Here is a 20,963-nt window from a genome sequence, read left to right on the forward strand (position 1 = left end):
CCATGGCCGCCCGAGGGGTCTTCACCGCCCTGGCCGCCCGAGGGGTCTTCACCGCCCTGGCCGCCCGAGGGGTCTTCACCGCCCTGGCCGCCCGAGGGGTCTTCACCGCCCTGGCCGCCCGAGGGGTCTTCACCGCCCTGGCCGCCCGAGGGGTCTTCACCGCCCTGGCCGCCCGAGGGGTCTTCACCGCCCTGGCCGCCCGAGGGGTCTTCACCGCCCTGGCCGCCCGAGGGGTCTTCACCGCCCTGGCCGCCCGAGGGGTCTTCACCACCCTGGCCGCCCGAGGGGTCGTCTGCTTCTCCCTGGCCGCCCGATGGGTCGTCTGCTTCTCCCTGGCCGCCCGATGGGTCGTCTGCTTCTCCCTGGCCGCCCGATGGGTCGTCTGCTTCTCCCTGGCCGCCCGATGGGTCGTCTGCTTCGCCCTGGCCGCCCGATGGACTGTCTGCTTCGCCCTGGCCGCCCGATGGACTGTCTGCTTCGCCCTGGCCGCCCGATGGACTGTCTGCTTCGCCCTGGCCGCCCGATGGACTGTGTGCTTCGCCCTGGCCGCCCGATGGACTGTCTGCTTCTCCCTGGCCGCCCGATGGACTGTCTGCTTCGCCCTGGCCGCCCGATGGACTGTCTGCTTCGCCCTGGCCGCCCGATGGACTGTCTGCTTCGCCCTGGCCGCCCGATGGACTGTCTGCTTCGCCCTGGCCTACCAGGACTAAGCGTTCTGTCCCTCCCGCCCCGCCCCGGTCTGTCCCTCCCGTCCCGCCCCGGTCTGTCCCTCCCGTCCCGCCCCGGTCTGTCCCTCCCGTCCCGCCCCGGTCTGTCCCTCCCGTCCCGCCCGGTCTGTCCCTCCCCGGTCTGTCCCGCCCCGGCCTGTCCCTCCCCGTCCCGCCCCGGCCTGTCCATCCCGTCCCGCCCCGGCGTTTCCCTCCCGTCCCGCCCCGGCGTTTTCCTCCCGTCCCGCCCCGGTGTTTCCCTCCCGTCCCGCCCCGGTGTTTCCTTCCTGTCCCGCCCTGGTCTTATGGAGCGTCTAGTAGCCGCTCCGTAGGGAGGGGGTAATGTCACATGCCTGTCCTGTCTTGTGTTGCACATGGGTGTTTTGTTATTTTGGGCCATGTGCCCTTGTCCTTGTCTGATCCCGCCCCCTCGTTACCTGATTATTGTTTGAGTTCTTCCACCTGTCCCCTCTTGATTTGTTCCCTTCTTAAGTCTCCTCTTGTTTGCAGTCTTTGTCGGATCGTTGTCTAATGTTCCCTGTTCCCTGTTCCCTGCTCCCTGTTCCCTGTTCCCTTCGATCCTCCAGTAAGTTTCATGTTCTGTTTTTGTCTTATATTTAATAGTTATGTTTTCCCCCTCGTGGGTTTTGTTTTGTGTTTATGTTTTCTTTTGTAAATAAATATAATTTCTCCTGCACTTGAGTCCTCACACTTTTTTCCTTACCCGTTCCATGACAACTTATGATCCCATTATGAGTTATTACATCCCCTCACCGTACAACATATTAGACACATATTATTATTAAACACAACTAGTATTCTGAATCTTTTGTTTTACTTTCGACTTGCTGTCTAAGAGACAACATGGGTTTCTGTCTTAAAAAGGCTCATTATAAACGTTTTCCACAGCATTAACTCTGGATTGAACGATGGTTGTGTTGGAGGCGGACCTTTCTGGATCATCAGAGAAATGACCTTCTATGTCTTTGTGGATGTGGTAGTAATACAGGAAGAGGAAAAACCCTGGAAAAAAAATCAGAGAAAAATTATTTAAACTCCCAATATAACCTCTTATAATGAATTATATATTTTGAAAAATCAATTCAAAATCACTCATGAATTAGGGTAATTCAAATAATTTGCTGAAATCTGTTAGAAAAATAGAAGCATTCTACTAAACCAAATGTAATGATGCATGTGATTGTTTCTCACCCTGAAACGAGTTCAACACAGTGAAGATGTAATATGAGGGGATGAGCATCGGTCCATAATTGAAGAACGCCACAGCCCACGTCAGGCCGAAGAGCAGGAACAAACTCGACACCATCATGAGCTGCTTTCTGAACGTCTTTCTCTTGCCGTCAGCCGCTTTTATGTGTCGAGCTTGGAGAATATTAGAGACGATCATGATGAAGATTACAGTCGTGAAGATGAAGACTAAAGCGTAGTAGCCAATGTTCACTATGTAGTGAATTAACGGATCTGTAATCCAGTACCTATAATTAGAAGAGAGCGAAATATAATCAGAAGACACTTAAAGTGCCCCATTATGCTTTATCAGATATTACTGTTCATGCAGTGTAATAGAGCTGTTTGTTGGGACGTCAATTTACACAAATTCCCATAAACGATCATCGTTTAAATTAAGAATCAATTAATCGACTAATACCACGTGTGTCACCAATGCCGCCTCAGAAGTGTGTTAGTCAGAATGTGTAACTCTTGCTCTTTCCGTAATGCGCTGAAACACGGCAACTAAACCCAATGAATTCACAATGACTTATTAACCTCTTGATTCGGACCCCCCTTTTGAGCCCAACACAGGAAAATGACATGCTTGAACTCAAATGGTTGTCTTTCCTAAATCCTTTGGAGTATTAGCATAGTTGTATCATTCGAAAGAAGACAAATGGAGCTTTATTCAAAAACAATACTTAAGTAAAAAAAACAAAAAACAGTTAGACAAGCTGGAATATAATGGAATGAAAATGTTTTGTGCATAACATCTTTTTATCATAAAAAAAGAATAATTAATATGCCTGTGACAGCTAGAAATACAATGGGCCCAAAGCCACAAGTCTCAAGAAGTTATATTTCAAGTTTGAGGATGATATAACAAAAAATGAGGTTCCTGCAAGGTTTTTCTCTGACTAGTGCCTTTTTCAAGAATGGCCACTAGGAGCTCCAAAGTGCCCCTCGGTAAGAAAATGATCTGGGGCCGTATTCACAAAGAATTTTATTTTACCAACTGGGAGTACTCCTAAATCACACTAAAATATTTTAGCTAGGAGTTTTCTCTTAAAAGTTATTCACGCCTTTCAGACCTACTCTTAGTAAGGGAAAATGACAACTCCTAAACTAAGAGTGAGTCTTCGTTGCTATGGATGACGTCAATTCTCATGCACGAGTTTCCTCGCAATGATCACGGTGATTGGTTGTTAGATGACAGGGCCATCATGCGGAACATAACAGACGCAACAAATCATGGAATTACGACATCTAAATATGTCTGTGTCCTACACAAAATAATAATAGTAATGTCATCGAAATGCATATATAATGACATGTTTGTGCAGGCCCCAGTGAAGTGTAATTCTAAAAAGGCAGAGAGAGAGAGAGAAAAGTGGTGAATTAAATTAAATTAAGGTAGCCTAATACCCTAATGAAACCGCCACTTGCCTAATAATGAAAAACGACACTTGCATTAACACTTGCTTGGTTAATTGACATCCTATTAGTATGGAAGCTTGTTTCCGCCACTGAATAAAAAAAAATAATAATAATTGCAACTTTTTATCTCACATTTGCGAGATATGAATTCAGAATTGTGAGAAATAAAGTCGCAATTGTGAGATAAAAAGTCGCAATTACCTTTTTTATTTTTCATTCTGTGGCGGAAACAAGCTTCCAAAGCCTAAATAGACTACTTAAAGCAAGGAAATGTTGCTCCTATTGAAGTAATGTAATAGTTGAATGACGGTGGATTATGAACTCGCCAAAACGGAAAAGAAAGCCCAACTGGACGCAGGATCAGTTACTGCTGCTGGCCCAGTTGGTGCTGAAAAATAAATAAATAAATAAATAAAAGGGAAATTCGACACTGGGATATCAAGTAAAACTAAGCGTGAGACATGTGAGAGGATTTGTTTGCAGATCAATGCAGCATTCCCGCTTGTGTCGCGGACCCCGGATGACTGCGAGAGGCGGTGGTATGCGCTACAATCCTATGTGAATAGGTCTTGGTGAGTTAGGAGTCCTCTTGAGTTCTTTTAAGCTGTCCCAGACTTAGGTGCTACTTTTAGGGCTAAAATGCTTCGTGAATTACTCTTAGTGAAAAAAATTAGGAGTCCTAAAGTTAGGAGTGACACGCCCATTATTTTTAGGATTGGTCCTAAATTCGCCAGTTAGGAGCTACTTTTAGCCTTAAAATTCTTTGTGAATACGGCCCCTGAGGACTAGAGAAAGCTTTTACAGTTACTTTTACATGTGCCACATACTAAACAATTCTTTAATTTTTTTTTTTAAGAATTACAAACTATTTCATGATGTTAAAAGTTAGTGTTTTTATTGAAAATAATTGAAATCGTGCACATGATTTGTAGGGCTTTCATTACTAAATTCACAAAAAACTTAGCTGTATACAAAAAAAAGCCTTTTTACAGTCTTAACAGTCAGTTTTTGTCTCCATACATGGAAAGTATGTTGATTGCCAGCCGTTGATCGTCGTATATATACATAAAAACAGATGCTACATCACTATGCTTTGGTAACCAATCGCTATATTGATGGTCTATTCAAACAGCAATCAGGCTCCAAAAGCAATCGTTTGGAGCCTATACATGAACTATTATCGCAATTATGGCCAATCATTCAGACAAAAGACAGCATTTGGTCTCCCAAAACAATCGATTGTCTCAATACATGCATAGATATTCCGCTAATGGCGTCTAAAGAACGAGCATCGCTGATTCTGCCGCTGACTTCTCTCTCCAAATCTTTCCTCTCCTCGCTTCTTCTCTAATGCCGAGTTCACACTGAAAGATTTTAGGCCTGATTTTTGCTCGCCGACAGGTTTTGTGAGATTCTCTTTGCAGAACACACTCCTTGCTCCCTGCGTCTCCCAAATCATTCCCTCCTGCATAAACTGTTTTTTCCCCCTCCTTTTCGCTGCAAATCAGCGCACAGAAAATTTGAATCGCAATCTTCTTGCAGGCATTTATTTTAAATAACAATTTCAGTCTCACACGAAAAAACCTGGTCTCACGTACGCAGGATCTTGCGTTATTTCCTCATCACTTCTCGCGTGTGTTTGGTTGTGAAACATAGTTTGTGGACCAGACAGAATTTGTGGCGGATTCTTTCTTTTGTAAAGTCGTGCAGTGAAAAACCTCCGGTCACCGACCCATCGTCAGTGTCAACACAGCAGCGACTGAATGTTACCCCAGATAGTCGTGCTGTCACAGTGTCTGGTTTATGTTTCCCTGGGTATCCACCAGAGGTCCTTTTCCACCACGGTGTCCTTCACTCAGACTACATTTCCCATCATCCTGTTTTGTCACTCACTGATTATTGCACACAGCTGTTTCCCGTCACCTTGTTAGTCTCTGTATGTATAGATACCCTGTTTGTTTCTGTGATTGTCGTCGAGTCCTTGTTTAATGTCACTGGCACTTTGGAGATCTGTTCCTGTCCTTGTTTCTTGTTTTTGGACTGCTTTGTATGGATTTTGGAACCTTTGCCTGGCTGACTACGATTTTGGATTGCCCCAAATAAATACTGCACTTGGATCCTTACCTTTTGTGTGCGCGTTGTGACATCTGCAGTGTGAAAAGAACAGCGACCCAACTACTTTGAAAATCGTGCACGACGTGCAGTGTGAACTCGGCATAACACGTCCTCTTGAGGGGAATAAAATGTTTTTGGGCATGAGAATTATTTTTTTTTAAGCAAATGAAATCTGTACTGTTCATCTGTACTGTTGTGCACATAAACAGCTCACTTGTTGTTGGACAAAACTTTTAGCCAATGCCAAGACGATTCCATCAAAATTTTACTACAATGACAATGGCTTGAGAATATGCCTCTCAAGAGATGTCACAAGATCTGACGGTACTGCTTGGATGTTATAGATAATTTATTGAAGACCGATGATGGAGAGCAGATCGTTGAGTCGAAATCTTATGTAAACAATGGACAATATATCAATATTTCACGGATTTAACGCTTTGGTGGATAAAAAGTGCTGTTGGGCGCTTGTCATGGAGATTTTACCCAAGTGTAATGGATTGGATTCATCCCGCGATCGCTAATTCATAAACAAAGGTATGAAGTCCAGTTTTGATTTTGCGTGTTGTCATTTGCACTCCCGACACAAATTACAATATTACTGTTGCTGGAGCATCTATATCGTAAAACAGACTGTAGATTGACAATAATCCCTTATAAATTTCAAATGATGTATAATTTGTTAACATTCTTAATATTTTAAGACAGTATACGAGGTCAAGAGGTTAAAGTTCCATAATAGTGGCACTAAGTTTTATTAATTCATACATTTATGACATCAGAACAACTTACATTCGTGGGTTTTTTCCAGACGTTGTGTTTATGATCCGTTTTTTATATCCTCTTATTGAAACAACAGCTATGACTATCTGAGCCGGAAACGCTGAAAGAGATCAGGGTTATTATAGGTTACTAAAACCATAAAAAAAATTTCCATTACTTGAAATAAAATAAACTTTAACTGAAAATAAAATATAAAAAACGCATTTTATTTCAGCTAGTTTCCAAGGCAACATTTCTCATATTCATTTAATTTAATTTAACTTGATGTACTAAAATGACTAATTCATATTAAAATACCATTGATAGAGACAATTAATGAAGACAAGCTGCTGAAGTAAAGGTCAAAAACATAAAAGTATCATGACAGGAGTTCATAAGACTTTTTTTCCGGGTGAACTTGAGTCTACACTCTGACTTGCTGGTTTTTGTTTTAAAAGGTTTAGTTTCTTAAGGCAAAGGTATAACAGGTGTTTTGTTCATATAACTCACTCCAGCCGAACACGGTGATCTTCCTCATGTAGTTTGTGATGGAGATGTTCTGTCTGATGAGCCATAAGTACATATGAAGAGCTTGAATGAAGAACCAGGTGAATGTAGTCAGCATGGAGTAATGCATGAGCAGCGCTATGAAGACACACGCAGCCTTGACTTCTGTGTTGGCGACACTCTCGTTTGACAAAAAGGATAAATTCAGGAGAAACAAAGCTACAAACATGTTCATCAAGATCTTCGTGGCCTGATTTGATTTGGCTTTCCTGTTCAAAAATAAAAACAACCTGTATTTGTAACATGCATTTAGCAGATGCTTTTATCCAAAAGAGTAGCAAAAGCAACTAGGGATGCACAATATATCGGCCACCATATCGGTATCAGCCGATAAATATTCAGTTTTACATTTTAACATCGTAAACCCAATAAGTGTAGTGTGCAGCACAAATCTGTAATTTAGGTTTACATAAAATTATAATGAAAACACGACTGTAAAAGAATGTTGTGAGTTCTTTGTGTGCCCGTGTTTTAGGGCTGGACCCGAATATTCGAATATTCGTTCGGTGGGTTGGTATTCGATTTGAAAATGTGACATACAAATATTCGTTTTTTTTTTTGTTGCACACCTGGCATCCCCCTCGAAACGGTTCTCATTCGCGCTTGAATATGTTTTACACTATAAAATCTGGTGAAATATAATACTTAACATATAACTTCGTTATAGCTACTTAATAAATATATTTGCTTCTTCTTGGACTACTAAAATGGTTCCTGTAACGGGAGTATTCTCTGGCTAGAGCGCAGAACAGCGGAGTTTTTATGGACAGAAGTGCATGCCTGAGCTTGTATTTTGGGTTAAGCTGCGTTGCTTTGACACTGTGGAACATAGAATAATAGAAACAATTTTTATATCACTAGTGCAGTGTCCATTCTCGGAGCTTATAATATTCGCGCGAGGCGCGCCGCTTCTTTATTTAAATCTACCCTACTTTGTCAGTAATTTGTTAGTGAGAAAAATATTAGACCACCTTATTAAAAATATTGCTTAAGTGAACAGACCTGTGTGTGTGGGTTTTATATCACTAGTGCAGTGTTGTTCTCGGAGCATATAAGCTCTGCTCGCGTGAGGCGCGCCGCTTCCCGCTCGTGCTGTTCTGTAGTTTATTAAAAGTTTATTAATTCTGAATGTGTCGCGTCTTGTCGCGTCTTGCCTGTCTATCTATAGTGCACCAAATACGACACTGCACTCCCTTTTGAAGTCGTTTGGATGAACGGTTCTCGAAATAATCAGAATGGAAACGTACAGACAGACATATAGAGATTCCGAAGCTTCGAATATTCGAAGTTCATTACTAACGAAGCTTCGAAGCTCAAAAAATGGTATTCAGACCAGCCCTACCGTGTTTTAGTACATCAGGGCTTCAGAGTGCAACCTTTTTTCCTGCCGGTGCCACAATTTTTTTTAGGGGTCGCACTGGTGCCTCCACCACATTGCCAAACTGATTAGAGCTGCCATTCCTGTTGCATATGAGAAACATCAAACGAAAGCAGAACGAAACCATGTTTCTCGTTTGAGCTGCGCAGCGCGGACCGTTTATCAGCTCGGACCAACAGCAAAGCACAATCTTAGAAGAACAGGGCCGATCTCGATCACGCGACACCGTTCATACAAAGCGACGGGATATCCTGTAAGAAAGCGTTTGATTTTGCCGTATTATTAATAACATCGCTGCGTGATCTAGTTTGAAGCATTCAAATTCTGCTCAAATATCAGATATCCAATTCCTTGTTTGCATTATTTAGGTATTTCATTTATTTGTTTATTTATTTAGTTAGAAAATTGATTTTTTTGGTAACACTTTACAACAAAGTCTAACTAGCATGAACAGAGATCGAAAACCTTTGTTAATGTTAGTTAATAAAATGCTATTAAAATGCACTGCATTAACTAATGCTAACCGATACAACGTTGGATCTTAAAAATGTCTCAGAAAAATTTGAGATTTAACTAACTAAGATTAATAAATCCTGCAGTTGTATTGTTCATTCATTATTAGTTCATGCTAACTAATGCTAACAAAATGAAACCTTATTGTAAAGTGTTACCAATTTTCTTTTCTTTTTTTTATAATGAAAGTTGGCCATAGGAGTCTACAATTAAAAAGGTAAGGAATTTTACAGTTGTTCAAACTAGGCTACTAGGCCTATATGATTTATGTGTTTAGTATGTGTAAGTTTTTGGGAAATGGCTTTTAATGGTTAGACTTTTGTTTTTATAATCAGGCTCTTAAATTGTATCAGTATTTGGATTTAGAGTTATCGGTCAATATATCGGTTATCAGCTTTCAGGGTGCTTTCACATCTGTAGTTCGGCTCATTTGGTCCGGACCATGGGCGAAAAATTATATTTTGTAGCATTTTTCAGGCGTTTTGGTTCCTTTTCACACCACACTGATTGCTCTGGTCCGAATCAGTTGATGAGGCCACCAGAAACCAAAATGCAGTCACGTGACAACATCCACATCACTCGTTGGCCAGATGTGTCTTGAACGGATTTCCATAACTGCACTTTGATTGGTCAGAATTAACATGCGGTAAAATTCCAACAGAACTCCCGGAAGTAAACAGGCCCTGGTTATTTCTAGGCTTGATTACTGCAATGCTCTTCTGACTGGACTTCCATCATGTGCAACTAAACCTCTACAAATGATCCAGAATGCTGCAGCCCGTCTGGTCTTCAACGAGCCCAAAAGGGCCCACGTCACTCCTCTCCTCATCTCTCTGCACTGGCTACACTCGCAGCTCGCATCAAGTTCAAGGCACTGACGGTTGCTTACAGATCGACCACAGACTCAGCTCCCTCCTACTTTCACTCGCTCCTACGAGTCTACATCCCTACCAGAAGCCTACGATCAGTCAATGAGCGACGGCTCGTGGTACCATCACAGCGAGCCACAAAATCACTCTCCAGAACATTCTCATTCACGGCTCCATGCTGGTGGAATGATCTCCCCACCCTAGTGATGTATGTCTCGAGACCGGTCTTGGTCTCAAGACCACTTTTACGTGGTCTCGGTCTTGTCACGGCCTTGACGGTCTTGGTCTTGTCTTGGTCTCGGACCTCTCGGTCTTGTCTAGAATAGAGAGTATCCGCAACGAATTGAAGCGCGCGTCCGAGTGAAGACAGTGCGGTGTGCGCAAGCCACACGAGAAAACACCTTATCCGCACCACTGATCACAGCGACAACGAGCACTTTGATCACTTGATTTAAAAAACACATATCATGTACAGTTTTTAATTTATTAATATTTAGTAAAACACATATCAGTGACATGAGGGGTTTTAACTTCATTCAGGAGATTTTGGGTAACTGCACAACTGACAGATGACTTTGAGCGTACCGCCAACGGTGTGTGTGTGTGTGTAACCATAGCGACAAAACTACCAACTTTCGGATCCTGCACTTAAGCCTGTAATTTCGTTTTTAAAAATAGAATTATGTATTTAAAAGTTGCAGAATGGATTCATTTGGAGACTTCAAAATCGGCAGAGATAGGCAGGCAATCCAAAACAAAATCTTACATTGGGAAATAGTGGGGGGGACAAAACTTATTACATAATTGTTATTATAATGAAAACCGCATTATATTTAATTTCTCTCTGTATGTTTACAGCATTATGTGAGATATTTTTTCTTGATAAATATTAACATGCAGGCTATCTACTGTAGCCTACATTTATCCAAATGAGTCAATATTGAATCAAGATTGAAATCAAATCCAAGAATTTAATTGAAATCGTGAAAATTGTGTTAAGCAGTAATGCAAACAGTAGCCTATAATAGTGCAGTAACAGCCGTCATGCAATTGCTACACATAGTTGATCTCACCCAGTCTGCAAAAACATTTACAGTGAGCTCACAGTCACACACATGACATGGTCTGTCTCTGTATTGTTCTGCCTGTGTAGTTGAAGTAATACCGTCTAATATGTATTGAATGTAAACTGCGGCTGAACCCTAGTATGCTGCTGTTCTTGAATTCATACAAGTTATTGCTTAGCTTCAACAATAGTCTGTTTTTTTTCCCTCCGGTCTCGACTTGGTCTCGGTCTTGGTCTCGACTTGGTCTGTCTTGGTCTTGGTCTTGTCTTGGTCTCGATACCCTCTGGTCTTGGTAGTGTCTTGGTCTTGGTTTAGGCGGTCTTGACTACAAGTCTACAAATCCGGAACGCAGAATCCCTGACAGCATTCAAAAGACAACTGAAAACTCATCTCTTCCGTGAGCACTTAACATATAAAAAAATTATTTCCTTTTCCTTTAAATCCTCCCTTGTCTGGCTTATGCTCTGAGCAATGCCTGAACTTTGTATTTTGAGCACTTCTTGCGTTGTTTTTGCCTCTTCACGATGACTTGACTTGTGTTTAGTCCTCAGTTGTAAGTCGCTTTGGATAAAAGCGTATGCTAAATGACTAAATGTAAACAAAGAGGAGGAAAATCCGGCAGACAACATGCCACTTTTTACTATGGAGATTTGGCTGTTCTTGTGAGTTTTTGAAAGTTGGGACCTAATATGGTCATCAGAGCAAATTTCTATGTGGCTCCGCACCTCCTCAAAACTCCCAAGTTTGTCCGCGAGCTGCCATGCTAATGCCATGCCATGACTACGGCAGCTGGTTTAGTCCAAAAATGTGCAGTTTTTTGGCAGTTGGGTTTGTTCGAGGTCGGATCACGTTCTCACCACAAACAAAAGAGTTCGTAGCGAGACCTCCTCGATGCTTGTTTGGTGCGCTTTTGGTGGGATTGCTGCTTCACACCTGCCCAAACGAACTGCACCAAGGGGGACAACAAACTCTAGTGCGATTCAACCGAACTAAATGAGGCAGGTGTGAAAGCACCCTCAAATATAAAAAATTATTGGTATCGGCCAAAATGTTCATGTCGGAGCATCCCTAAATGCAACTGGTCAAAAAACTTTGAACTTCAATACTTGAAGTACTAACAGCATAAACTAGGTGTTAAACATTAAGATACTCTACCGTAACAGGGAATGCATGAACAGACCGACAGCCTGAAAAAACATGGAGATGCCGCAGCCGATTGAAGTGATGAAGCTCAATGATTCTACATACTGTGCTGTGATGTTTGCATTTATATCTGGAGGAGACTGAGAGATCAGAGAAAAATATGTGGACTAAAAGACTCTAATATTGATTTCATTGGGTCTTTAAATGAAACTCTGAGAAGCTTCTCACCATCAGCACTGCAAAGAACGTCAGATGTGAACACGAGCACTTTATGGTGTCATTGTTGATTTTAACTGTCTCACAGCCAGACGTCGTCCATGTAAGATTTCCTTTGAGAAAAAAAGTGCGTAATTACATAATTTATGATTTCCATTACACGAGAGTAGATGTTAAAACTTCATGCTGATTTGTACTCGGCTTTCGCCAAGATAAGCACCAACTAAAACATAGCTTTACAGTAACCTATGCTTCTCCATCCATTTACGCTTCTTTCCATATGGTGACGTAACTCTCCTTCTGTCTAGTGTTAACACGCGTCAGCACACACAACGGCTGCAACCACAGTGCGGTCCCCTCATGACAACCGTCTGGATTGAGCTGAGTAGGGGACATCTCTAGGGTCTTCAAGTGGGCACCTTCCGTCCTCAGTGTTTTGTCGACTAGCCCACGACACCTCAAGAGGGCTCGACAGTGACTCTGGCGTCCCAGAGTCCCCCCCTCCGTCCCCCACTCAACACAGCCCAGCTTACTGACCTTTACATCCCTCCTGCTGCTGAGGTTGCTCCTTCCTCGTAGTTCACATGTGACCAAACCACAATCTCACAATCTCTCCGCAACCCGACCATACGCGGCAACCCGTTTGACTAAGGCTGTCGAGCCCCACTGCGGACGTTAAAGCAGTCAGTGGCAACGGTTCCGTATGGCATACTACCGCAAAACACAATATCTATCCAAACAACAATCCTCATTCACGCAAAATACACAGGAACGTAATAATAACTATGCAAACTACACCAACAGACTCTTCAAGTTTTTCAAGAATTCTTCGAAGTAGGGCTGGGCAATATGGCCAAAAAATCATATCTCGGTATTTTTTGGTTAAATGGCGATATACGATATATATCTCTGTACTTTCTAGGTTTTTCTATTTGGATAAAGAAAATCTGTATTTATTTAAAAAAAAAAAATATTTCACATCCTGCTCAATGATTTCCAAACAATGTTGATATTGAAGGATATGGAAACAAATATAGTGAATGCAATCTAGGCTGTGCAATATATTATGTGCAAAAAGGTGGTTAAAATCACATTACATTGTAACATTACAAACTAAAAACAAATATAATTCTTTTGTTTTTAAAATGACATACGGCTAAACTAAAAATGAAAATAAAAACAAAAGCACAAACTAATTATATTAGCCTGCATTTGATTACCCCATTATAATGGTCACTTTCATAAAAATATACTTGTAGGTTTAAAATCCCACATATGGCACATTTATTGTCTCCAACAACAAATATTTTAGCAATAGCCTATGTATATTTTAGTCAGAATTATTGCGCTACTATTCTATTGTGCTTGTCTGTTTGGCGCGCATGCGCGCGGCAGCGCTCATTAACGGAAGCTTGAATTTTTGCGGAGATTCACATGCAGAAGCTCGTCCTCTCCTGACAGTGAAATGGACATATTTGTTTGATTTTCTAACATTTACAGATGGAGAATATACCTGTGAAATGTAAGTTAAGCACTGAGGAAAGCACCACGTCTCAAACGCATTAAACAGCGCAAGTATTTATCTGTCAGTCAGCAACAGTCTCTGTCAGAGCATCTGACAGGGCAAGCTGCTTTTAACTTGTTAACTATATCTTACAAGTTATTTTAAAGCGCTTAATATAAGCTTGTGTCATGTTTAGGACAAATTGTAGGCTACCATGTACTTTCACTGCAGGAGCTCACACTGCGTCCTCCGCTATTTTTCAGATGTGCTCGTATCAAACAACTGTATCGATATAAACGGTATTGCCTCATTCCATATCGTGGGGATAAAAAATATCGATATATTGTACAAACTCAATATACCGCCCAGCCCTACTTCGAAGCCGTAACGTGGCGGCCTGTACACAGCCAGCCAGCATCTTTCCGTCTCAACCACAGCCAGTTGCTGCTCCTCTCTGCTGCTTCAGATAAGTTCTTTACTGTGCGATGCAACTCTTGGCCACTGAACACAAAGGACAAGAGGGATCCTCTTCTACCCAGAGGTTTAGGTTCTGCGGTGAGGGGAGAACATCATATGTTGACCTGATAAGGAAACTGATCCTACCCTCTTCCATGGACCAAAGGTCTTGCCAGCCCATCTTGCGTTGTTCCACACTCTCCCATCTCATCCACTCTCCCTGCTTGGCCTGGGAAATGGCCTTTATACACCTCTTCCTCTCCTCCTGCTTTCGCACCTCGTTGACTACCAGTATTTTATTACATAAAATATATAAAATACATTAGGTTTGTTGATGGGAACTGATCAATAGATCCATAAGTAAATTTACCTTTGCCACCCCAAGATGTAGCTTGTAAATGACAATGGAAATGAATAATTATAAAGCAGTATTCTTTATTAACAAATAAACAAATTAACATTCGTATTAAATTGTAAATATTAATAATGAACTATGAATGCTAAACTTAAACAACCTTTTTTAATCATTATAAAGCAGTTTTCTTTTATATTAACATTTATATTAAATTGTAAATAGAACAATTAACTATTAATTAGGCTAAACATAAAGAACCTTTTTTAAAAAGTGCAAAATAAAAGAGCAATAATAGTCTGAACAACTGTTCGGCCGCTTAAGTGAATCGTCTAGTCCTGCTGCTTTATTTTTCGGTCTTCAGGTTTCGTGACAGGAAAACCACAACAAACCACAAGGAAAACTATAACTACATTTGGATTATTAGACAATGTCGAAATAAAGTGACTCTGCAGAGTTTTGCATTCAAAGGCATGTAAAGGGAACCATTGACACAGAGAAGAAAGAGTTCCCTTTCAAGGGAACTCGAGCTGCGTTTGAGACGCGATGGGAACGCTCTGCGTGATTACGTCGTGAAGCACGTGTAAAATCAGTCCAATGGAAGCCCACTACGACATAGGTGACGTCATAGACCAGGAAACTATATAGCAGCCCTGAATCAGACCGCGACAGCTTCTGTACCTTCAGCAAGCGCTCTCTGTATATCTGTCCTTGTCTATTTATTGTTGTCTGTCAAGCCCAATCTATCATTATTATGGCGAGCAAGCAAGATTATAGACGGTGTGTTGTTCCCTGCCCTCGTTATATTACGGCTGGGGACACACATCAGCTTTGTGTTGCTTGTTTGGGAGTGGAGCATGCCCAGTCAGTCCTCGAGGGGGCTGATTGTGTGCATTGTATGAGTCTATCTATGAAGACGCTCCGCTCTCGCCGATCGTTCTTTGAGGAGAATGGTTCGGTTCGCGTTACCCGCGCGGGTCCCGCTGTTGCCTAGACACGGGGACGACTCGCATTTTGGGGTTCGCAAACGGATCTGACAGCGTGGGTTGGGACGGGCTCCGCCCTATCGTAGCTTCACCTGCAGATCCAGTGTGCTGCGATTTCCAGTTCCGAGGAATTGGTATCGTTAGTGTTTTGTTAAGAAAAAGTGAACAAAACAAATAAAAGTATTAAGAAAAAGGCAGATGTTTGATTTTTCAATAAATGGGCAGCTCATAACTCTGTTGAATAAAGATGAGCTTTTTAAAGGAGGTTTTTCTAATGCTGTTGCTAGTTAAATATTTACTGGACAGCTGAACATTATGAGAGTGAAAATAAAAAGAGTTTTTTTAGATGAAATGTATCTAAAAAAACAGGAAAACTCTGTATCTCAGCCTCCTCGTCGGGGACTACTGGTTTTTCCCTATCTCCACACTGAGGTGTCGAGATCGTGGAATAAACCGGTTTCTATTTTATGTGTTTAATACCCAAACGTCTTAACTAGAGTAATGTTATGGGTATTAAGTATCATGGTATGACAGTGCCTTGGATTATAGAGACGCTTGCGAGCTTTCTCTCTCCCGAGTCGGCGTCATCATTTTTAACCCCGACGTTACCGGTGGGTAAAGTATTTAAGGACATAGATGAATGTGAGGATGTCAGCATTGACTCTATTCGAGAATATATTCGAGAATATATATATATATATATATATATATATATATATATATATATATATGTTTATATGTATACGTTTTTCTGATATAAAAATAAAGAAAAAGAAAGATAAAAATATCTGTTCCCTTTCGAAGGGAACTCAACAATACGTCAACGACGCTATGGGGAACGCCTCAGGCGTGACAGGTGTCTGAAATCACTATCAAATCACGTCAATCATATTGACCGGCGACAGCCCGTGAACCATTAGCGTGAATGATTAACGTGCGACCTGGAAGTATAAAGGGGCGCCTTGCAAACATGACAAATCATCTCATCGTCTTCAGGGACTGTCTGTTTGAAAACGCTACTCAATGAAACGGTAAGAAAATGAAATGTACAGCACACGAGTGTGTTTTTTCCTGCCTGGGAGAAGAGCGCGCACGAGAGGTTCTCGAGGGAATCCTCTGTGTGAACTGTGAGCGTTTTTCTCTTAAAACGCTCCGCTCTCGTCTGGCCCTCTTCTCGAGTGAAGGGGGTTCAACGTCTGGTCCGCGTGGTCCCGCTCGTGCCGAGGCAGAGCGGCGACTTGCATCATGGGCTTCCAGATAGAGCTCATCGATCATCTTGAGAGTCCTGTAAATCTCTCAAATGATTCGACGGCCGACGAGGGCGAACTGCAGGCACCAATGGTTTCCTGCAGTTGCTGCTCTTCAGGAAGAGCAGGAGATGGCTGAGGAGGTTTATAATCAGGTAGATCCTGAACCCTCTCAGCCACCCTGCCCCGTGTGTGCAGACCTGGTGGATGTTGTGGAGCGCGCCGCCAACAGGCTGTAGCTGCCATGGCGACGCGCTAGAGGAGAGACCGCTCGCGGTAGGCTTGGCGATCGGTTTCTCCCCTGCCATACACACCAGCTCAGGTGAGCCTTCCATTCCTTCCTGATCTTCACACGGAGATCGAGAGGGCATGGAAGAGCCCATACTCTGCCCGTATTCACCGACATCAGCGGGTTAATTTCGCTGATGTTGAGGGGATCGCAGAGCATGGGTATGTGTCGATGCCGCCCATTTGACGAGTCGTTTGCGAACTATCTCGTGTCTGGGCAGGCGTCGACACTGAGAGCTCCAACCCTGCCATCCAAACCGCTAAAGTCAACAGCACGTTTGAATGGCAGAGCATACACGACAGCGGTTCAGGCTGGTGCTTCCCTGCACACTATGGCGATGCTGCAGGCATATCAGGCCGACCTGCTGCAGGATCCTGCATACCGCTGAGATCCGGTTCCACACCCAGGCAGGCGGGAGGGCCTGGCCCTTCACGGTCCGAGGACCGTAGACAGGGCCAGAGAGCCAGTGTTGCCTCTCGTGCGCCCCCTCCGTGGAGGAACAGGGCGCAGAAGAGGCGTGACTCCCGCAAGAAGAGGGATCTGAGGGAGGTTATCCAGCACAAGCGCACACAGTGTCGCTGATGGATAATCTCCCCGGAGGGCTTCGTTAAAAAGAAATCCAGCCCTCTCCTCTCTTCTGACTCCCCAGACGTTCATTACATCAGGCCTGGGGCTGGGCCTATGATAAGAACGATGTTCCAATGGCCCGCCTAGGCTTGGCTAGTAGAAACGCCTCTTTCAGGCATGTAAAGTGGTGGACCCCAGGGTCATAAAGAACTATCTGGCGAGTCTTCACTCTGCACGCCGCAGGTGAGCTGACTGGTCTTTTAAGAGTAATTTTTTGTGAATTAAAATTCCGAGATGTATCTCTCTACAGACCTCGTTCCCTGTATAGAGCTATGGGGTCATGTCAAGGTATAAGGTAAGAGAAGTTTCCTGGATCATTAGGGCCCTGAAGTTCCCCGTTAGGTGGCCAGAACGATAACTATGTTAGCCTTCGGGCTGTTAGCCACCTCAGGGTAGAGTAGTTGGTCTCTCTCTTAGAATTTTTTACTTAGAGTGTTGACTGACGCTAGAGCTTCAGATAGATCTTATGTCCGGCCCACGGGTCCGTTGACTTCTTCCTGAGTATTTCGCCCCTTGAGCTCTGTTTGGGTTTCATTAGGCTGAGCGATTCTGCAGCCCTTTGTATGGAATAATACAGACTATATTCTTTAGTAAGGCTGTGGCTCCTCCGAGCCCTCAGATTGATCTATGCTTGCAGGCTGGCCCTCACCAGGGCCGCCTCTGTAGCTGGCCTAGGCTGTGCCAGGGATAATAGAGGCGCTCTGCTAAAAATTTTAGCATTTCTTCCTCTGACCCTTCACTGTGTGAATGTTGGTTTCTAGCATCCCTGTATAAACAGCCTCCTCCCGTGGGAGTCGTTAGGCCAAGGCCCGCCCCCTTCTCTGCATTCTGGGGTGCCTAGAGTAATGCAGCGTGGTGCTGAGGATGGTTTGTAAGGACATGGTAGGCCTCAAACAGGCCTCCGTGGTATATATGTCTTTATTGAGCAGGGTTAGGCCGTCTTTCGCTTCACGAAGAAGACTGGGTTTCCTGCCCGACTCTGCCATGCAGAACTGGCCTACGGATTTAGGCCGCCAGTTTAGGCTTCACTCACCTCGCTGAGCTACTGCTCGAGCGCTAGGTTGTAGGTGGTTGGCTTTCATTCAAGCCCCACTCCCCTAGGTTGGGCACAGATACATTTCTGTCACCCCTAGAGCCACTGGCAGGCCCGCACCCTGGTAACCTCAGGGTGAGGTGTGAGTATTCCCCTGTCATACAGGGTAGGTCTGAACACTTCACTCCCAGTTCTGTTTTATCCCACCTCGCACCACTATGGCTCGGGTCGAGTATGAAGTAAGCTTCACTTCTTCTTTGGTCGAAGTACGCTCCCCTGAAGCCAGAGCATTGCCCTGAGCTGACGCCCATGCATAGATGGTAGGCCCCTGACTAACTGGGGCCTCCGTTGAGGCAGAGTGGCGTATGTTGTACTCCCCTTGTTTTAAGGGTGCTAGCTTTCTTGCGGAGTACACTGCCATGGGCAATGTGATTAGGCACCAGGATGCTGTAGGCAGGCCTCCTCGGAGGTGAGTCCCAACATTGTGGGACATACCTTATAGCGCTACTGGAAGCCCATTAGTGAATTATGCTGTGAAGTATGGTTTCCAACAGTGTACTTTATGGCAGAATATGACTTGCTATTAGCTAGTAGGCCCGACCAGGCCTCCCTGATAGGCGAGTCCCCAGCTGGCTGGCCTTAGCAGGCCACCTTATACTTTCACCCGGACTCAGGGCTCAAAGCTACCAGTGAGTTCCCACAGATAGTGGTGACCAGGTGGTAGGCCTCACCAGGCCTCCCTGAAGGTGAGCATCCCACGTACTGTGGTTATCAGGTAGTAGGCCTCACGTGCCTCCCTAAAGGATCAGGTAGTAGGCCTCTCCGGGCCTCCCTGTAACGCTCCCTAGTGGTGCTGGGTTTATGAAGCTAGTGGTCTCTTGCTATCAGTTTCAGCTAGCCTTAATAGGCAGCTGCTGAAGGCGAGCTTGCGCCCTGGCTCGCTAAAGTGTTCATTCTCTGCTAAAGGTTCCCTCCCGGAACCTTTTCTGCCTACATTCTGGTTTGCCTATCAGGCAGACCGTGTGCTCCCCTCATGAGGGTCTCTTTGAGCATGCGGCTTCCTGAGTCTGGTCAGACGGTCGTAGGCCTCTCGTGAGGCCTCCCAGTTAGATCAGCCCTTAGGCCTTCACAGGCCTCCTCAGTGTTTTGAAACACAGACACTGGGTTGATCCGTGGATCGAGTAGAGAAACTCCCCTCGCTAGCAAGGGTCGGAAAGCACTATGCTGAGTCATACTCTCCGGGATATCCCGTCTCTGAGATCCGGGCCGAGTGGTTCACTGCCAGCTTCGCAGTCCCTCGGGTTGGATGCCTTACTTAAGGCATTTGTCCAGAGGCTCTGTCTTCAGACAGACAGGATTTGGCCAGACTAAGTGTCTATGTACTGGCGCCAGGTCAGGCCGTCCTGGTGGCAATTCGGGGTGAGTACGTTCCCCTGAATAGTGACTGGCTGGGGTTCCCTTGGGTTCCCTAGCCACATTCCCTAGAAGGGACCCCTTCTAATTGGAAGCTGAGGTTCCAGGCCCGGAGCCGGCCCAGGTAGACCTTTCATTTAACCATGTTTATGAAGGTTTTTCTGTGAGGCTGTAGCTTGGGCTATGACCGTAGGGAATGCTGTCACTGACAGCCCAGTGTGACCTGAGGGTGAGTGGTTCTAGCGTTTCATTTGAAGTTGCTGGTTCTGACAGTTGTCACTGCCACTTGGCATGCACTCCCCTTAGCATGGCGGCGTTGGTATATCGTTCCCCATAGCGTCGTCGACGTATTGTTGAGTTCCCTTCGAAAGGGAACGTCTCAGGTTACGACTGTAACCTATGTTCCCTGAGAACAGGGAACGAGACAATACGTCTCCCTGCCATGCCGCGGGGCTTGCCTACCGTACAGTCCCTTCAGACGATAAGGTGATTTGTCATGTTTGCAAGGCGCCCCTTTATACTTCCAGGTCGCACGTTAATCATTCACGCTAATGGTTCACGGGCTGTCGCCGGTCAATATGATTGACGTGATTTGATAGTGATTTCAGACACCTGTCACGCCTGAGGCGTTCCCCATAGCGTCGTTGACGTATTGTCTCGTTCCCTGTTCTCAGGGAACATAGGTTACAGTCGTAACCTGAGACGTTCTTCTGGACGCTCCGCTTTCAAGAAAACTAAACCTTTCAGCGGTGTTCCAGAGGTTTCTTCCTCACCAATCTATGTTCCTTAAACTGGCATAGAGTGCAAAGAAGAAGACCTGATGCTGAGGCTATCAGGCTTCTAAGGGTGGTCCCCTCCTGGGTAGGGACGGTTTTGAGAAATCGTTTCTCCTCTGCGCCCTCTGGGGTGCGACTCTCTGAGGAGGGTCGCAGCCCTGCCAGTTCGGTTGTTCACTGCCGGTTCGCCGTTCAGGGCACCGAGGTGTCAGCGTCCCCATACGATCCTCCGAGGAGGGTCGTAGAGCAGTCAGTTTGGTCTCCCTGCCGGTT

The 20,963-nt window shown here is 44.4% G+C and overlaps 1 protein-coding gene across 1 annotated transcript; it reads right to left on the reverse strand.

Annotated features, from left to right (window-relative positions):
* Positions 1-1,450: 1,450 nt before the first annotated feature.
* On the reverse strand, positions 1,451-14,148 carry LOC143702903 (adhesion G-protein coupled receptor G6-like). The gene is made up of 7 exons (XM_077196835.1): positions 14,115-14,148; positions 12,020-12,120; positions 11,804-11,931; positions 6,765-7,030; positions 6,285-6,375; positions 1,920-2,203; positions 1,451-1,730 (listed from the first exon to the last, which is right to left on the reverse strand). The coding sequence occupies exons 1-7, from the start codon at positions 14,146-14,148 to the stop codon at positions 1,585-1,587; spliced, it is 1,050 nt and encodes a 349-aa protein (XP_077052950.1). The 3' UTR covers positions 1,451-1,584.
* Positions 14,149-20,963: the final 6,815 nt, after the last annotated feature.

This window comes from Siphateles boraxobius, unplaced genomic scaffold (genome assembly GCF_051911475.1).
Source record: "Siphateles boraxobius isolate OS27281-9 unplaced genomic scaffold, OSU_SipBor_1 36, whole genome shotgun sequence".
In the NCBI taxonomy this organism is placed as follows: domain Eukaryota; kingdom Metazoa; phylum Chordata; class Actinopteri; order Cypriniformes; family Leuciscidae; genus Siphateles; species Siphateles boraxobius.